Source organism: Emys orbicularis, chromosome 15 (assembly GCF_028017835.1).
Source record: "Emys orbicularis isolate rEmyOrb1 chromosome 15, rEmyOrb1.hap1, whole genome shotgun sequence".
Classification (NCBI taxonomy): Eukaryota; Metazoa; Chordata; order Testudines; family Emydidae; genus Emys; species Emys orbicularis.
In genome coordinates, this window is record NC_088697.1 from 29,458,732 (window position 1) to 29,476,849 (window position 18,118).

The window sequence follows — 18,118 nt, forward strand, 5'->3', positions numbered from 1 at the left end:
AGAACACAGATCTCTCCTGCAGTTTGCATTGAACGTCTAAGCCATACAACATAGAGAGCTAGTTACCAGGCCAGTCTGTGGGAGGCACTAAACATATCTATCCTGGAGAAAGCAGCAATTCTCACAGGGGACATTGGCTTCAGAGCTGGAGTCAAGGTCTGCATTACTGAAGTCAGGCAGTCTGTGGGAAAAGGAAAAGCAGCACTGAACAGAAAGGTTCTGGGGACACTCATTAAATAAATACCAGCCGCCCATCATGTGGACAACCCACAGTGCAATGGGTTTGTAGGAGCCAGAGAACCAAGGTAATGGGACAGAGAGGGGAACCAATCAATTGCACCGCTGGGCCAGCAGCCGGGTTGACTGTAATGAGGCATATTTCCACTTGGGTCTATCCCAGCAACGGGCTGTTGCTGTGGCACTGACAGTGCATTTGCCATGATAGATGGATGCTTTAGGCCCATCTGGAACTTCAGAGAGGCTGCAAATGGAAAGGTCTGATTCCTGGTGTGAACCCAAAGGAGGCTGTGCAAATATCGATATGACACGCTGACAAGACATTTACTGTGTGAACAGCCACCACTCCGTTACCATGAGCTGCATCGAGCACATGGCTCAGAGCATAGGCGCCGACTTCTACTCGCGCCGGTGGGTGCTCGACCCCCCACTGCCCCCGGCCCCGCCCCGACTCCACCCTTGCCCCGCCCCCTCCTGTCCCCATTCCAACCCCTTCTCCAAAGTCCCCGCCCGAACTCCGCCCCCTCCCTGCCCCTATTCCAACTCCTTTCCCAAATCTCCGCCTTGGCCCTGCCTCCTCCCCTGAGCACGCCACATTCCCGCTCCTTCCCCCTCCCTCCTGGAGCTTGCTATACCACCAAATAGCTGTTTGGCGGCAGCAAGTGCTGGGAGCTAGGCGGAGGAGTGGGGACATGATGCGCTCAGGGTAGGAGGCGGAGGAGGAGGTGAGGCGGGGCGGGGAGCTTGGCTGCCGGTGGGTGCAGAGCACCCACTAATTTTTCCCCATGGGTGCTCCAGCACCCACGCAGTCGACGCCTATGGTTCAGAGGAGAACTTTGGGAGGGCATGGGATGGGATAAGGAGCTGGCATGGAGGTGTAATCCTTTTCCCTGACATCTCAACTCCAGAATGGCTATCATCCCTAACTGTAACTGTAATTGCTAATAGGAAAAATGCATAAAGTCTCCTGGTCAAAGTATTTCTCCACACAAAAAGGGCTTTAATGGGGCACACTGGGATGAAAACCATAACAAAGTGTATAGGGTGGGAGGAATGAAAGTGCCTGCGCTCTGTGAGGGCTTGTCTACATAAACCTTTGACCAGAAGCCACGAGTGGACAACGGGGTGGAATGCTCCATAACTGCCTTGTTCTATGCACTCCCCCCTGAATGGGCCACTGTCAGAGACAGGATGCTGGGCAAGGTGGACCATGGCCTGACCCAGTCTGGAAGCTCTTATGTTCTTTGAGGCAGGGGCCATCTTTTTGTTCTGTGTTTAGCACAATGGGATCCTGGACCACGACTGGGGCTCCGAGGTGCTACCATAACACAAATAATAAATAATAGTTCTTCCCAGTCCCTCCCCAGAAGACTGAGGGGTACAGATGGTGTTAGTTCTTCTATTGTTGCTTCCCACTTAGGGCATGTTGCAAACATTAAATGAACAATTGACAAGGGTGTATGTTGGATGTCTTTTTTTAACCCATGCTTGAGTACATCCAAGAGTCCTCTTCTCCAGTGGCCACCATACTCTGTGTCTTACAGGTCCTATCTCCTTCCATGATCAAGTTTGTGCTGCAACATCACCTTGCACCTTGGGGACGGGGAGGGAGATGAGACAGAGCAGCAGGGGGTGGAGTTGGGGAGGGGATGATCCTGGAAGCTCTGGGATGAGTGACAACAGCAGGGGGCACATTTGGGGGGAAACGTTTGTATTCTTGTACGCAATGCCCATTGGAGCTGCCAAAGTGAGACTTTTCACAATGGAGAGAGATTCAAAATTAATTACTTGGTTCCCTCTTGCCGAGGCTTGAAAATGTTAGTCGCTAAGGTGCCACAAGTACTCCTGTTCTCTTTTCTTTGTAACCATAACAGCGAGGGAGTTTTTTTTAAGTGAGATTCTGGAGAACAAGATACTGTAGAACCTGAGTTATAAACACCAGTTATGAACTGACCAGTCAACCACACACCTCATGTGGAACTGGAAGTATGCAATCAGGCAGCAGCAGAGACAAAAACAAACAAAAAGCAAATACAGTACAGAACTGTTAAATGTAAACTACTAAAAAAAAAAGGAAAAGTTAAAAAAAAAGATTTGACAAGGTAAGGAAACTGTTTCTGTGCTTGTTTCGTTTAAATTAAGATGGTTAAAAGCAGCATTTTTCTTCTGCATAGTAAAGTTTCAAGTTGTATTAAGTCAATGTTCTGTTGTAAACTTTTGAAAAAACACCCATAACATTCTGTTCAGAGTTATGAACATGTCAGAGTTACAAACAACCTCTGTTCCCGAGGTGTCCGTAACTCTGAGATTCTACTGTAGTAGCTTTAGAAAGGTATGGGTGCACACTGAGTGACAGCTCTGCTGGAAAACATAAAGGATACCGTCAACCTGAAAATCATTCTTTGTTTGAACATTTTGACTTGCTGTTATTACAGGTCCTGCCTAAGGCGACTGTAGCTCACAGAGATCAGGGGAAAAATACAATCCCCTCTGTTTTCAGTGTGTTATTTTGTGCACATGCCAGCGCTGCGGGTAGCATCCGTTTCCCCTGTTGCTTGCAGGCCTGCAGACAGCAATTCCGGGCCCCAGAGGCGTCCCTAGGGGGGTGCAGGGCCTGGGGTGGAAGTGATGAATTCTTCACTTTCAGGACCAACCACCTGTGCCTAGGAGACCTGTGACCTCTGGGCAATTGCCCCCTTTGCCCCCCACGTTGGCAGGCCTGGTTATTTGTGTGGGTCTTTCACACAGGACCAAGGGGGAGAGAAACCTTTACAAATAGGACACTGATGGGAAAGACCCACCCAGACATTGGCGAGGGGTAGGGGAGTGGGGAAGGCAGAGGATGTAAGCGCTCCTTTTAATGCATGTTTGAAGGTGACAAGTCTCTCTCAAGGCCTGATGGGTCGCAGGAACTCATGCCCCTGGGGCACTGGGAAGGGAGAGGGGGAGCACTGAGGCATAGGTAATGGGGTGGGGATGGGGGTCCCTGAGGGGCAGGAGACAGGGGTAGGGATGGGAGTCCCTGGGGTGAGGACAGGGTCACTTAGGTGCAGGAGAGGGAGGCGAAGGGGGCGTCTGATGTGATGAGGCTGGGGCTAATGAGGGAGGAGCAGGGGGCAGAGCCGGAGGTGTGTGGGGGGGTCCCTGAGGCGCAGGGGGCGGGGCCGGAGGCTTGGGGGGTCCCCGAGGAGCAGGGGCGGGGCCGGAGACAGGGGGGATCCCCGAGGCGCAGGGGGCGGGGCCGGAGGCGTGGGGGGTCCCCGAGGCGCAGGGGGCGGGTCCGGAGGCTTGGGGGTTCCCCGAGGAGCAGGGGCCGGAGGTGGGGGATCCCCGAGGCGCAGGGGGCGGGGCCAGAGGCGTGTGGGGGGGGGGTTCCCCGAGGAGCAGGGGCCGGAGGTGGGGGATCCCCGAGGCGCAGTGGGCGGGGCCGGAGGCGTGGGGGGTCCCCGAGGAGCAGGGGGCGGGTCCGGAGGCTTGGGGGTTCCCCGAGGAGCAGGGGCCGGAGGTGGGGGTTCCCCGAGGAGCAGGGGCCGGAGACGGGGGGGGGTCCCATCTCCCCGAGGCGCAGGGACACTAGCAGGCCCGCGGCGGAGGGAGGAGGGTGCCCCGGGATGCCCGGATGTAGGGCCCGTCCGCCCTCCCCCCGCAGGCGCCGAGCCGGCCGGTCCCGTCCGTCCCCCGCTCCCCGGCCCCGGTGCTGCGATGCCGCCTCCCCGCGCCGGGACCCCGGCCCGCACCGCGCGGGTCTCCCGCTGCCTCAGCTTCAGCGCCTGCCACCGGCTGCACAGGTGAGGGGCCTGCGATCGGGGAGCCCGGCCCGCACCCCCATCGCGCTGGGTCGGGGGGATCCCAGGGTGCCCCCCCATCGTGCTGGGTCGGGGGGGACCCCAGGGTGCCCCCATCGCGCTGGGTCGGGGGGATCCCAGGGTGCCCCCCATCGCGCTGGGTCAGGGGGGGATCCCAGGGTGCCCCCCCATCGCGCTGGGTCGGGGGGATCCCAGGGTGCCCCATCACGCTGGGTCGGGGGGATCCCAGGGTGCCCCCCATCGCGCTGGGTCGGGGGGATCCCAGGGTGCCCCCCATCGCGCTGGGTCAGGGGGGAACCCCAGGGTGCCCCCATTGCACTTGGTCGGGGGGGATCCCAGGGTGCCCCATCGCGCTGGGTCGGGGGGGATCCCAGGGTGCCCCCCCATCGCGCTTGGTCAGGGGGGGATCCCAGGGCGCCCCCCCATTGCGCTGGGTCAGGGGGGGACCCCAGGGTGCCCCATTGCACTTGGTCAGGGGGGGATCCCAGGGTGTCCTCCATCACGCTGGGTCGGGGGGGATCCCAGGGTACCCCATCGTGCTGGGTCGGGGGGATCCCAGGGTGCCCCCCCATCGCGCTTGGTTAGGGGGGGGATCCCAGGGTGCCCCCCCATCGCGCTTGGTCAGGGGGATCCCAGGGTGCCCCCCATCGCGCTGGGTCGGGGATCCCAGGGTGCCCCCCCATCGTGCTTGGTTGGGGTGGTTCAGTCATTGCCAAGCTCCCACAATGACAGCTCATAGCGACCTGCTGAGAGGAGAGGCAAGAGGAGACCCTGCTCCTCCCCATGGACTCGGTCAATTCCCAGGTTAGAAATCTCCAGTGTGTTGGGAAGGGAGGGGTTATTCATCCTGGGGGAGCTGTCTCTGGTTCTTACCTGGGACTCCTTAGTTCCTATCCCATTTGGACAGGAGAGCCATTTGCTCTCCGGCCTGGCAACGTGCCCAGCGATGTACCAGATCCAGGATCCAGATGGTCCCCATGTCTAAGAGCTCACACCGTACAAGGGGGAGACAGAGAAAATGAACCTCAGGCTGCAGCTCACTATGCCTCGCTCTCCCAGCTGCTGGGAAGGTGGGGTCAGGGCCGGTGCAACCTATTAGGCGACCTAGGCGGTCGCCTAGGGCACTAGCATTTGGGGGGCAGCATTTTCTTCGGCGGTGATCGCAGCGGCCGGATCTTCGGCCGCCCTGGTCGTCGTTGGCATTTAGGCGGAGGGCGCGGGGAGGGCCGCCTGCAGCAAGTAAGGGGGGGGGGGCGGCACGCATGGGAACTCCCTGCCCCACCTCACCTCTGCTCTGCCTCCTCCGCTGAGCACACCGCCCCGCTCTGCTTCTCTCCCTCCCAGGCTTGCGGCGCCAAACAGCTGATTGGCGCTGCAAGTCTGGGAGGCGGGAGAAGTGGAGCAGCGACGGCGTGCTTGGGGAGGAGGTGGAGCAGAGGAGAGCTGGGGTGGGGAGCTGCCGCACAGCTCCCCGGGCGGGGGGGGGAGCTGCTATGGGGGGGCGTCTCAGGGCAGGGGGGGGAGCTGCTGCAGGGCTCGGGGAGGGGGCAGAGCAGAGGTGAGCTGGGGTGGGGAGCTGCCGCAGGGGGGGCACCTCAGGGCGGAGGGGGGGGGGCGGGGAGCTGCCGCAGGGCTCGGGGAGGGGGGAGGGCGCAAGGTGGAAGTTTCGCCTAGGGCGCGAAACATCCTTGCACTGGCCCTGGGTGGGGTCGCTCCCTTTTCAACAGCCCATGTGTTTGGGGCTGTTTCTTATTATTTTTATTACAGTAGCACCTAGAGGCCTCAAAGACTGGGGCCCTGTTGTGCTAGGCACAGTACATACACCTAGTAAAACAGTCCAGTCCCTGCCCCAAAGAGCTTACAGTCTGGGCACTGTTATTGTTAGAGGTGACAAAGGATAGGCGAAGGGAAGGAAAATACTGTAATCCATCTGTTTTCCTCACTCCCTCTCTCATCATCCTGCGCATTTCTTCTGCCCCCTTTTGGGGGCTTTCTCCTGCCTCTCCTTCCCCCTTGCTGTCTTGAGTGCAGCTCTCTCACCTCATTTTTTGGTTCTCTTCTCCCCCGTACCACTTGCCTGGATAATGTTTTGTGTACGCTTGTGCTCACCACACCACCCCTCCACCAGCAAAAGTGAAGTTGATGCAAGTCAGTTCAGATTCAGTACCATTCAATACCTTGGGAATGGCAGCAGTGAAGCTGGTCAGAGCACAGAAAATTCTCCTGCTGATGGAGGCTCTGGGAGTGGAGAATGGGGGGAGAGAAAAAGGAGTGACTCCCCTTTCTTTCCCCAGCCTGTCCTACTAAACAGGAGCATTTTTAAACAACAGCAGAGTGAAATTGGAACCAGACTCTGGTTAGTTTCAAGACTATGCTGCAGGCAAACCTGATTCTGACCAGAATCTTGTCTATTTCACTCTGTGTAGCATGAGGTTTTTCATGGCTGGTGGATGAGAACAGCAGCACCAAAGGCAGTTTTCAAGCTCTGTCTGTGAGACCAAAAATCTAACTTCTTTGTTCAGTGGACAGCTATGGACTTTGATAGATTGTACTTTACACATTTAAGGTCAAATCACTTATTTCCCCAGCAATTATCTAAGATGCTGGCCTACACTGATCACCACCTATTCATCCCTAGACTTCACATCCTCTGGGAGAGTTGTTGGTACAATGTGAAAGTCAGAAGGGATGACAGTAAACTTAGCGATGGTCCCACTGTTCTCTTAAATATCTCCATGATCCTGGATACTACAGCCTGCAATGTTTGTGTTCAGAAACTAGGTGGTTCTGCCAGGCATCTGGTCCCTTTTGTGAACAGCTGGAACTCTTGTGGTGTTTCAAACTCTGATTGATACACTTTCCACAGTAGGAGTGAATACTTGGCAACAGTACACAGTACTGTACTGAGAAGTCAGGATGCTACAATGAAACGATCAGCAGTATCCAAACTAATAGACCCCAAATCTCGTAACTGGTCTCCTTCAACTCTCCAATGCCAGTTCTTTAGCCAGTAATGCTTTACAGAGTCAGTAGAGAAACACAATACCTGGATGAATGTTCATTATAATAGAGTAAAAAAAAAAAAAAATGTAATAGTACTTCCCCAGTCTAATCCATCTGTTTAAAAAGGAGAAAGTGACTGGAGTACATTATGTTGGATCATTAGTACAAACAGGAATTTATTAACTTTTAAAAAACCAATTACATAAAATGTTTAAGGAATCACCACCCGCTTTTCAGGGCGTGTTATAGACAAGGATAGGCTATGGGTAATGTCTTGGTCCAATGAAAAATGAGACCACAAACTAAAAGGTGAGTGGAGAGCAAATCTTTCATACACAGGGCCTGGACTAACTCAGGCAGTGGGTACAGAATCTGAGTGGGCAGAGTCTGTGAATGAGATGTTTCTTTTGCTGTACCTACTAAGGAGATCAGGGGGAGCTAAAAACCAGTCCCAGTTGAAATGAAAACCCTAATGTTTGTAATTGGCCCTCAACTGCAATTTTTATTTTTTTACAGTAAGTCACTGAGTGATGAAGAAAACCTGAAACTCTTTGGGAAATGCAACAATCCAAACGGACATGGACACAACTATAAAGGTGAGGGGCTGACTGGGCTGAGTGCTATACTTATTCATCCAGACCCAGAGAGAATTAGTTCAGATGGTTGTATGAGAGAGACATTTGGATGGGATCGGCTCTTAGCCATGTTACTGTGAACACTTATGTAACTCAGAGCAGAATCTGGAGTATTTGTTTTTTTGATGACAGAGGCTGCAAAGAGAAATAAGAGTGATCATCAACAGGAGACAGTCCAAACCACAAATCTGACTTTTAGGCCATTAAATAAAGAGTAAATCTTATTTTAAAATGCTACTAAATAAACCAAATCTGCTTATACTCAAGATGATAGTAAATCTTAATGGCGGTTTCCACTTGGCAAACAAATGTTATCCAAAAAAACCAAACCTTCTTCAAGAGATTGTCCACATGGATTCCATTCTTAGTGTGCATGGGCCCCATGCATGCAAGACTGTATCCTTTTGGTCAGTAGTATCTGTCAGGGCTACTGGTACCCTAGGTACCCTGACACCTCCCATCTGAGGGCATAAAGGACAGAGCAGCCCAGGTGTTCCTCAGTTTCTTCTGACTGCCCTTGACAGTGAGGCACTACCCCTGCAGCGTCTGCTTACTCTGTGTACTGTGTGATTTTCCTTAGCCTTGCATATAATAATTAGATAGTCAAGTTAGTGTAATTAGTTTAATTTTTTCTTTTATATGCCCAATGGGCAAATATATAATGTTTCAGTTAGCTTAGACCCCCACCGCCCAACTGCCCCACAGAGAACTGGCATTACAGCGGAAGCCAAGGCACCAGCATTATGGCCATTAATGATGGGCAATCCTAGTGTCTGCTCTCTCTGCGAGGAGGGCATGTCCTGGAGCAATGTTCTGTCTGTCGTTCTTTCTCTGCGTGCACTCAGAGAGCAAGGGAGGTGCATCTGAAGCTGTTCCTTCTAAGAGAAGGTCATCAAATGAAATTAATAGGCAGCAGGTTTAAAACAAATAAAATGAAGTATTTCTTCACACAACACACAGTCAACCTGTGGAACTCCTTGCCAGAGGATGTTGTGAAGGCCAAGACCATAACAGGGTTCAAAAAGAACTAGATAAATTCATGGAGGATAGGTCCATCCATGGCTATTAGCCAGGATGGGCAGGGAGGGTGTCCCTAGCCTCTGTTTGCCAGAAGCTGGGAATGAGGGACAGGGGATGGAGCACTTGATGATTACCTGTTCTGTTCATTGCCTCTGGGGCACCTGGCACTGGCCAGTGTCGGAAGGCAGGGTACTGGGCTAGATGGACCTTTGGTCTGACTCAGTAGGGCCGTTCTTATGTTCTTAAGAGATGGATGCAAGCCTCCATGGACACTGAGAGGAAAGCTGCAATTAGGGCTCAGCCATCATGTCAGTCTCTCTCTGTTAGACCTATGATCCCACTCTGAGCCCCCAGGCCGCATCCACTCAGAGGCCCCACTTGTCCATCACTTCATTTGCATTGACATCTGATGGGCAGAAAGGAGCAGTGCTCCAAAGACGAGCCCAGGCACAGTTCGCTGTCCCTGGCACCTAGCAAATTGAGATCAAAGGGTCATCGGCCACATGACTCGTCATTCGTCCAAGGGCCAAAAGCCTAAGAAGGCCCCTTCATGTGCCCTGGCACTGACTTCTGAGTCAGTTCATGCAGTGCCCTCTAAATCAACAGCTACACTGCCCTCAGTACTGATCCTTCAGCACCAACACCGTACCTGGTACCTGGAGCCTCAGCATCGAGTGCCTCTGTGATCATACGCCCTGATACAGATTACCTTCTTGTTACTGATTAACTTTAGGGTACCCACTCCTTGGCATTAACTGTCCTGGTACCTAAATCATACATGGTGCTGAGTGACTTATCGGTGGGCCCAATACCAGAGTGACCTCTCCTGGAAAGATTATGGGTGGTGACATCCAAGCCACCAGCTTTGGGTCACTGGTATACTGGGTTAGAGAGGTGTCCCTGGTACTGAACTGTCCTATATAGAGATGGGGCACACCTCACAGAGCGGCCCCTCCCTTGGAGAAAGTATGCTCCTTTTCAACCCCCCAGGTTTCAGTAATACCAACCAGATCAAATTGAAATGATAAATGAGCCATTCCATTTCCTCATTTGTTACCCAGGCTTCTCGCATTGGGGTATAGGCAAGTAAAGAATTTCTTCTCTTCAGGTCCTTTGGTTTCTTCTCAACATCTCAGATTTGTGCTAAATGAGTACTCATTTCTTCCCTCTTTTCACCCTTCTCTTTTGTTATTAGTTTAATGCCCTGAAGCTAAATGGAGGAGCTTTTCTATTTGGGCATCTGACTCCCTCGATGTCTGCAGTCTCTGCAATATTGGATTATTTGCTAGCCCTGAAACAATCTGGACTTTCCATCAGCTCCATAAGGGTCCATCTTGAAGCAATATCTGCTCCTCACCCTCCTGTCCAGGGCTGTATTGAATTTCCTACGCTGTAGTGGCAAAATTCCTGAAGGGCCCTGTCTCAGCTCAGAGCAACTGTACCTGTGCTCCCCCTCTGGGGTCCAGCAAGGGCACCCATTGCAGACTCCCAGCTCCTCAGCCATCAGCTCTCTCAGATAGGGACTCGTATCTCTCTTCCTCTTGTCTGGGTTTTTTCCCAAGGCTGCACAGTTCCCTGCCAGTAAGCCAGACTGCCTTAACAGGCCAGTTTGTGCTTTCCTTCCACTCCAGAGGTTATGAACAACTGTAATTGCCAGCAGTGACAAGTCACCACACAGCTCCTTGTAAGCAAGCACATTTAATCTTAAAGTGAAAGCATTACAGCGAAAACCAATTAAAAACAACAAAAGAACCAGCATGCATGCTAAAAAGCTAACCAGAGATCACCCTGGCTCCCACAAGGGCTCTGGTAGGAATCAGTCCTTCAAACCCCACAGTGGGGTTTTTCTGTGGTTACAAGTTCATACGAGCGTTAGCTCAGAACAAGTAATCCCTCAGTAGCTCAGTCTTTCCTTTATACAGCCTGGGCTTTTGACCTTGAGACTCTGGGAAGAGATAATCAGCAGACAGTGGTCCTTGCCTCAGGGTGTAGCTTCAAAAGGCTGGGGATTTGCATAACCAGAGGTGGGAAATTTGTATTCAGATTCCCCAGGAAAACCATTTAACCCTGTCCCAAAAGTCTGTTCTTGTCAGGTGCATTGTTCAATATAGTCCTTTGAAGTTCATACATTTCCCAGGGTTCACATCAGATCCCCCTCCAGGAAAGTTATATACAAGCCCAGCCCACAATCATACAGAACATTTGCATTTAATACAATGGACTCCAACGATACTTAACCTTAATTCAACACAGTTTTTCCAAGGATACTGCAGGAAATTGCCATATCTATCACAGGCCTTATGCATGTTTTCTCCCCAAGAGCTCTCTCCCTCTTGGGACATCACTGTAGAATATTAGCAGAGTTGATGGGTCCTCTGGTGGTGTTCTCTGTTCCCTAGACCACCTCTGCCTTTCAGATTGCCATTGCAGCAGCTTGAAGGGTTGGGGAGATTCAGGCCCTCATGACAGGCCCTCTTTATATAGTTATTCATAAGGGCAATGTTACTCTTAAGTTTCTGCCCAAGGTTGCCTCAGAGTAACACCCAGCCGATTCATCTGCCTGTTTTCTTCCCCAAGCCTCACTCAACCCTGGAGGAAGCTAGACTTCACACACCTGATATAGTAGGGGACTGTCTTTGTACTTAGAACAGAATCACTCAGGAACATGCCTGACTATCTGTGGCCAGATTTAAGGGGCAACCTATATCCCCACAGAGATTATCTAAGTGGATCTCCAACTGTATAAGGACATGCTATGGGTTAGCCAGGTTAGATGCACCTAGCCACATTAGAGCTCATTCCACTAGAACTCAGGCAGCCTCTGCTGCTTGTTGACGAGTGTCCCTCTATGTGACATTTGTTGAGCAGCTACAATCCTCACATTTACAAGATTCCATTCCTTAGTAGAGGCTTCCGATCAGATGCCCATTTTGGTGGGACTGCCGTGGGACGGTTGAGCCTGTCCCACCCTTTATACCCTCCGGTGCAGGGTGCAGGGTGCAGGCACAGTCCCAGTGGACACTGCTGACCTAAAGAATCCAATCTCGTGTCCATCTTGGAGAACCGCTATTACTGTAGGGTCAGTTACTGTTCTTTATACAGTGGATATTGTTTTAAACAGTAACACTTCTCATGTCATTAACCCACCTCCTGGGGCTGATTAATGCTGTGTGGGCTCTCTGATCTGCCACTAATGTGATTTGTTCTCGTGTACATTGGATCACACTTATGACTTGGTGTTTTTCTCCCTCTAGTTGTAGTGACTGTGCGTGGAGAGGTAAGTGCAATCATTATTTCCTTCCTTTTTCCTTCTTGGAGGTATCAGAGTGTGGTTTCCATGTGCAAATTCTGCAGATCTTTTAAAAAACCCAACCCTCTAGGTGTTTGCCTTTGTAGAATTGCTAAAAATCCTGCATTGCTTGAAAACCCTCTGTTCCATCAACTATAAAGAGGAAGATTTTCTGTAATCACTTGTGTGTGAGAGATGGGTCCAGTGAAGGCAGCTCTCCTTCTCACCCTGCCTCTCCCAAAGACATGCTGGAGGCCACATTTCAGCCCCAGTCTTGCAATGAGCTTCATGTGGCTTCAGGGGTCCACCCACACAGAGCTCATTGCAGGATCTCAGCCTTAGCTTCCGCTCTCAGATCTGAATGGCCTCCATCCTGAGCGAAAGCGGGGCTAAACTCTGTCCCCTGCAAAATGGTGGGAGGCCAGAGTCCTGCGCTTAGCTCTCAGCCAACTTGTTCCAGAGAGATCTGGGCCACAGAACAATTGCTCTTAATTCTGTGGTTGCTGATTGTGGGAGTTAACATGAGAACAGCCATACTGGGTCAGACGAATGATCCATCTCACCCAGTATCTTGTCGTCTGACAGTGGCCAGTGCCAGATGCTTCAGAGGGAATGAACAGAACAGGGCAATTTCGAGTGGTCCATCCCCAGTCATCCAGTCCCAGCTTCTGGTAGCCAGAGGTTCCTGCTAGACGGTCCCAGACTGGGGAACCATGGCCATCAGCCTACAGAACAGCAGAAAAGTTAGATTACCTTTCAGGAGAAAGCCAGATTACCTGTGCATTGTGGTTAGGCCCCACTGGTGCTCATGGTTTGTGCCTGACCCTTACTAGCTAGCAGTTGTGTCTCAGGTTGGTAAAACAACTGATTAAATCCTTGTTCCTGCCTAGTGGGCTGCTTCTCTGTGTGGCTGATGGGCTCTGCCCAAGCACTGCTTAGTAACTATGTGTGCTGGGAGCTTTCTTCCTGGTGTCGCCATTATGAACGTCACTGATCTCTTGAGAGTTGTTGATACTCTCTATATAGCCATTAGGGCATGTTCTTCATGGTGTTACTTAAGTAGGGCTGAGGCTCAGGCCGTGTCCGATGGCGGAGAGAGAGATTTTCTTATGGGTCAGGATTCCTGAGTGCCCATTTTGGAAGCTGCAGACCCCAGGTGGTCTGGGTTTGTGCCATCTAAAGCTTTTGGTGGGATTGGTAACACAATTGGGGTGTGAGGATTAGTAGATGTGCTTCTAATCTCCTTTCGCTCTTTGCCCTGTAGATTGATCCTACGTCAGGAATGGTTATAAACCTGACGGCCCTGAAAGAATATATGCAGGTAATAACACTGTGCTCATGGAGCTCTCACATGGAAATCAGCGATGGCGTAATGGGCTAGTGAGGGCGTGGGGAAGTGGGGAGTAGATATTGTTAGCAGTGGAGAATTAGGGAGTGGTTTATGAGCTAAAAATGCGTCAGCGCAGTGCCCTGTTGCAGTGTAACGTCCCCTGCTGGTCCCCACACTGGCCTGTGATGTGCAAGGTCTTTGACTTCCTCTCACCAGTTGCACAACGTGTTGCTGTCTCCCTCTAATAGTGCTGCCCTGGTACCTTCCTACCAACTCTGGGTACCTAGGACCTCTCAGGAAAAGGCCAGCATCGGCCCCAGTGACATTTCAGTTCCCAGTGTGTGTGTCTGGAATTGCTCCACAGACACAGAAGGGCCCTTCCTAAGTCCAAGCAGGATGGTTAGAATCTGCCATTCATTGTGCCCCCTTGACATGCCCTATTGATGTAGCTACCAATGTCATAGAATCATAGAACTGGAAGGGACCTCAAGAGGTCATCTAGTCCAGTCCCCTGCACTCATGGCAGGACTACGTATTATCTAGATCATCCCTGACAGGTGTTTGTCTAACCTGCTCTTAAAAATCCCCAATGATGGAGATTCCACAACCTCCCTGGGCAATTTATTCCAGGGCTTAGCTACCCTGACAGTTAGGAAGTTTTTCCTAATGTCCAACCTAAACCTCCCTGGCTGCAATTTAAGCCCATTGCTTCTTGTCCTATCCTCAGCGGTTAAGAAGAACAATTTTTCTCCCTTCTCCTTGTAACAACCTTTTATGTACTTGAAAATTGTTATCATGTCCCGTCTCAGTCTTCTGTTTTCCAGACTAAACACACCCAATTTTTTCAATCTTCCCTCATAGCTCATGTTTTCTAGACTTTTCATCATTTTTGTGCTCTCCTCTGGGCTTTCTCCAATTTGTCCATGTCTTTCCTGAAATGTGGCGCCCAGAATTGGACACAATACTCTAGATGAGGCCTAATCAGCACGGAGTAGAGCGGAAGAATTACTTCTCATGTCTGCTTACAACATTCCTGCTAATACATCCCAGGATGATGTTCGCTTTTTTTGCAACAGTGTTACACTGTTGACTCATATTTAGCTTGTGGTCCACTATGACCCCCAGATCCCTTTCTGCAGTACTCTTTCCTAGGCAGTCATTTCCCATTTTGTATGTGTGCAACTGATTGTTCCTTCCTAAGTGAAGTACTTTGCATTTGTCCTTATTGAATTTCATCCTATTTACTTCAGACCATTTCTCCAGCAACATTTTGAATTTTAATCCTACCCTCCAAAGCACTTGCAACCCTCCCAGCTTCGTATTGTCTGCAAACTTTGTAAGTGTTCTCTCTATGCCATTATCTAAATCATTGATGAAGATATTGAACAGAACCGGACCCCAGAACTGATCCCTGCGGGACCCCACTTGTTATGCCCTTCCAGCATGACTGTGGACCACTGATAACTACTCTCTGGGAACAGTTTTCCAGCCAATGCATCCACCTTATAGTAGCTCCATCTAGGTTGCATTTCCCTAGTTTTTTTATGAGAAGGTCATGCAAGACAGTATCAAAAGCTTTACTAAAGTCAAGATATACCATGTCTACTGCTTCCCCCCATCCACAAGGCTTGTTACCCTGTCAAAGAAAGCTATCAGGTTGGTCTGACATGATTTGTTCTTGACAAATCCATTATGACTGTTACCTATCACCTCATTATCTTCTAGATCTTTGCAAATTGATTGCTTAATTATTTGCTCCATTATCTTTCCTGGTACAGAAGTTAAGCTGACTGGTCTGTAATTCCCCAGGTGGTCCTTATTTCCCTTTTTATAGATTGGCACTAGATTTGCCCTTTTCCAGTCTTCTGGAATCTCTCCCGTCTTCCACGACTTTTCAGAGATAATCGCTAGTGGCTCAGATAGCTCCTCAGTCAGCTCCTTGAGTATTCTAGGATGCATTTCATCAGGCCCTGGTGACTTGAAGATATCTAACTTGTCTAAGTAATTTTTTAACTTGTTCTTTTCCTATTTTAGCCTCTGATCCTGCCTCATTTTCACTGGTCCTTCAGTATGTTAAAAGTCCAATCACCACCAACCTTCTTGGTGAAAACCGAAACAATGAAGTCGTTAAGCACCTGTGCCATTTCCACATATTTTGTTATTGTTCTGTTCCTACATATTTGTTATTCATGTCCTTCTTCTCTGCCCTCAGGAAGCCATCATGGAGCCACTTGACCACAAGAATCTGGATAAAGACGTGGCTTACTTTGCTGATGTTGTCAGGTGGGTAGAACTAGATTTGGTGCCAGGGTCCAGCCTGTGTTGTTTTATGGTTCATAGTGGGTGCCATGTATATTGTCTGGCACCAGTTCAAATGTCATTAATTCTCCAGGTGGCATTTAATTTCAGTTGATCGACTACCTCCCCATCCTCTCTCTCTATCATCCATCATTATATGTGTGTGTTGTTGCATGTACGAGAGGTCAGTGTGCCTTGACTGCTTCATGTCTAACGTCAGCCCTCTTTCCCCTGCAGTACGACTGAGAATGTGGCAGTGTACATCTGGGAAAACCTCCAGAAGTGCCTGCCTGTGGGGACTCTTTATAAAGTCAAAGTGTATGAAACGGACCAGAACATCGTTGTGTACAAGGGGGAAGAGACGACTCTTGAGAAATGAAATTCAACTCAGCTGGTCACAGTCTTCTGAGGAATTAATCGAACCAGTATATCAATGGAGTATATCATGGTGTATCTATGACATGTAGACAGTGATTTTGTAGAGTGGTTTTGTTTTTTAATATAAGGTCATTTTTAGGTAATTAAAGACAATTATTGTGGCAAGCTAATGAGGTTTTCTATTTAATTTGGAGTTCTCAGAATTTGCTGACCTCTTGTTTGCTTTTAATCAAAACAGTCCAGTTCTGCAAACCAAAACCACCAAGGTGATGTGAAATCCTTGGAGTCTTCCGCCTGTGTTGAGTAAGGCACCGCAGCTCTCTCTCAAGAGGAAATGTACAAGTTAAATATGTACCCGTCCCGCTGGGATTTGATTGTGGCCATGATGAAGAAGTGGAGACTGAGAAATGACTTTTCCTCCTTTTTGTGCTGCAGGCCTGCTCCTCCCTGTGGCTGGGGTCTCTGTTTTCTCCGTAAGATAAGGGACTGGTGGTAGTGGCGAGCGTAACTGGTTTGTGCTTTGTTTCTCCTATGCCGTAGGCTGGTTCTCAGTAACACTTTGATCTAGGACGACTTGGGGTTTCATGAAAACTGGCTGCTATAAACCACAAGGTCCGAGAATGCTTTTGTTTGTATAACTGTGCTGCTGATAAAGCTTTGCTAGCGAATGCCAGCCTGCAGTCCTGCTGCATGCCACGCTATGGTGAAGCGAGGAGGCAGAGCTGGAGGGGAAAGGAAAACGCCGTTACCCATTTTGACCTGAGTAGTTAGCCGAAATTCAGGGTCTAGCGAGTTGTTTCTGCTAGATGGAGAAATTGATGGTAGAGTCGGGTATTTCTTTGGTGCAGTGCTGTTTATTTACAGTGAAGGTCCATAAAATGCAGTTTCCCTGAACACGGCAGGAATCAAACAGCAGGAGGCAGCTTCTTTGCTCACAATTCCTAGCCCCTTTCCAGCCAGCACTTAGCCTAAAAGTTCTCTCTCTCTTTGTCTCAGGGTCATGCTACCAGTGCTTCTGTGGCTGTCTCTTTGGCTTTTGGTGCCTCTCTCCCAGTTTCTCTGCTGTTTTGTTGCTGCTTTTCTCACCTGTACAGACACACTAATCGGTGCCCTAGCCCCCTGCATTTACTGGATCAATCTCCAGGGAAACCCCGTGGGCCAAATGGTTCAGCTTCTACTCAAGCTATGCCATGTGCCTGTGTTTTAGGCGGTGGCTCTGGCCCATATAGGAGTTCTGGTCCAAGCTGTGTCACAGACCATGGGCCCAATTCATTGTTGGCCTCAGCTAGGGACAAAGGGGTGACAGGAGAGGCGCAAGCTCCCACCTCACCCCAGGGTTATCCCTGATACAATGGACTTCTATGCTCTGCACTCGCCGCCAAACCAAGGCATGTGCTAAAATGCACCAGACGGACGGCAGGCACGTGTCGGGGTGGACCTGCACCCCAGCAATTTTGCACCCTTACAAAGCCTCATGGGGCCTGTTTCAGCAGAGGCACAAAGTAGGGCTACCTTGGGCTGCACTAGCCTGCAGCAATCCCTGAAATGTGGAGGCGCAAACTACCTCCCTTCTGTCCCTGCATCGGCACAGAGACGATCAGGCCCCATGTGTATAGAGAGAGCTCCCTTTCCCTGTTGCTGGAACTCAACGCAAATGCTCCAGTTACACAACACCAAGTGATGAACAACTCACTCAGTGGTGATAGAGAGAGCAGTGGGAGTAAGACCAATGCTGAGACACTTGTCTAATGAGTTTGGAAATCAAGGCCTGCTGCCTTTTGTCTGGCATTTATACCATACCAAGCACACCGGTCCCTGAGGGCCAGCTATCTGTAGCAGTCTGCTGGTGAATTCTGCAGCAGAGTCAGGTAAATGACTTTTTAAATAAGATTTTTATCAAATTAGATCACATATAATTTATTTATTTTTAATATCGAATTCAATTGTAGGCTGTCTGCTCCTTTTCAGTGTGCCACAGGTTTTTGCTAGTGCAGAGGTGCCTAGGAGAAGGTGGAAGATTGTGATGGGCTCAGATACATGGGGATGGAGGCCATTCGTGCAGTATAGGTAGGGGAAAGTTGGAGGATTTGGCAGCTGGGTGTAGGGAACAGTTGGGGTTTTG

The 18,118-nt window shown here is 50.3% G+C and overlaps 2 protein-coding genes across 2 annotated transcripts in view; one reads left to right on the forward strand and one right to left on the reverse strand.

The window, feature by feature from the left end:
• Positions 1 to 18,118, reverse strand: part of LOC135889227 (6-pyruvoyl tetrahydrobiopterin synthase-like) — a 53,923-nt gene that overhangs the window by 4,835 nt on the left and 30,970 nt on the right. The window lies entirely within an intron of this gene.
• PTS (6-pyruvoyltetrahydropterin synthase) lies at positions 3,940 to 16,166 on the forward strand. Its single transcript, XM_065417195.1, has 6 exons — positions 3,940 to 4,025; positions 7,563 to 7,642; positions 11,956 to 11,978; positions 13,255 to 13,311; positions 15,533 to 15,603; positions 15,856 to 16,166. The coding sequence occupies exons 1-6, from the start codon at positions 3,940 to 3,942 to the stop codon at positions 15,995 to 15,997; spliced, it is 459 nt and encodes a 152-aa protein (XP_065273267.1). The 3' UTR covers positions 15,998 to 16,166.

Excerpts from the sequence above, each read along its gene's own strand:
- PTS (XM_065417195.1), top strand. The coding sequence starts at position 3,940 with ATGCCGCCTCCCCGCGCCGGGACCCCGGCCCGCACCGCGCGGGTCTCC. Across the intron at positions 13,312-15,532 it reads CCCTGAAAGAATATATGCAG|GAAGCCATCATGGAGCCACT; the intron begins GTAATAACACTG and ends CTCTGCCCTCAG. Across the intron at positions 15,604-15,855 it reads TACTTTGCTGATGTTGTCAG|TACGACTGAGAATGTGGCAG; the intron begins GTGGGTAGAACT and ends TTTCCCCTGCAG.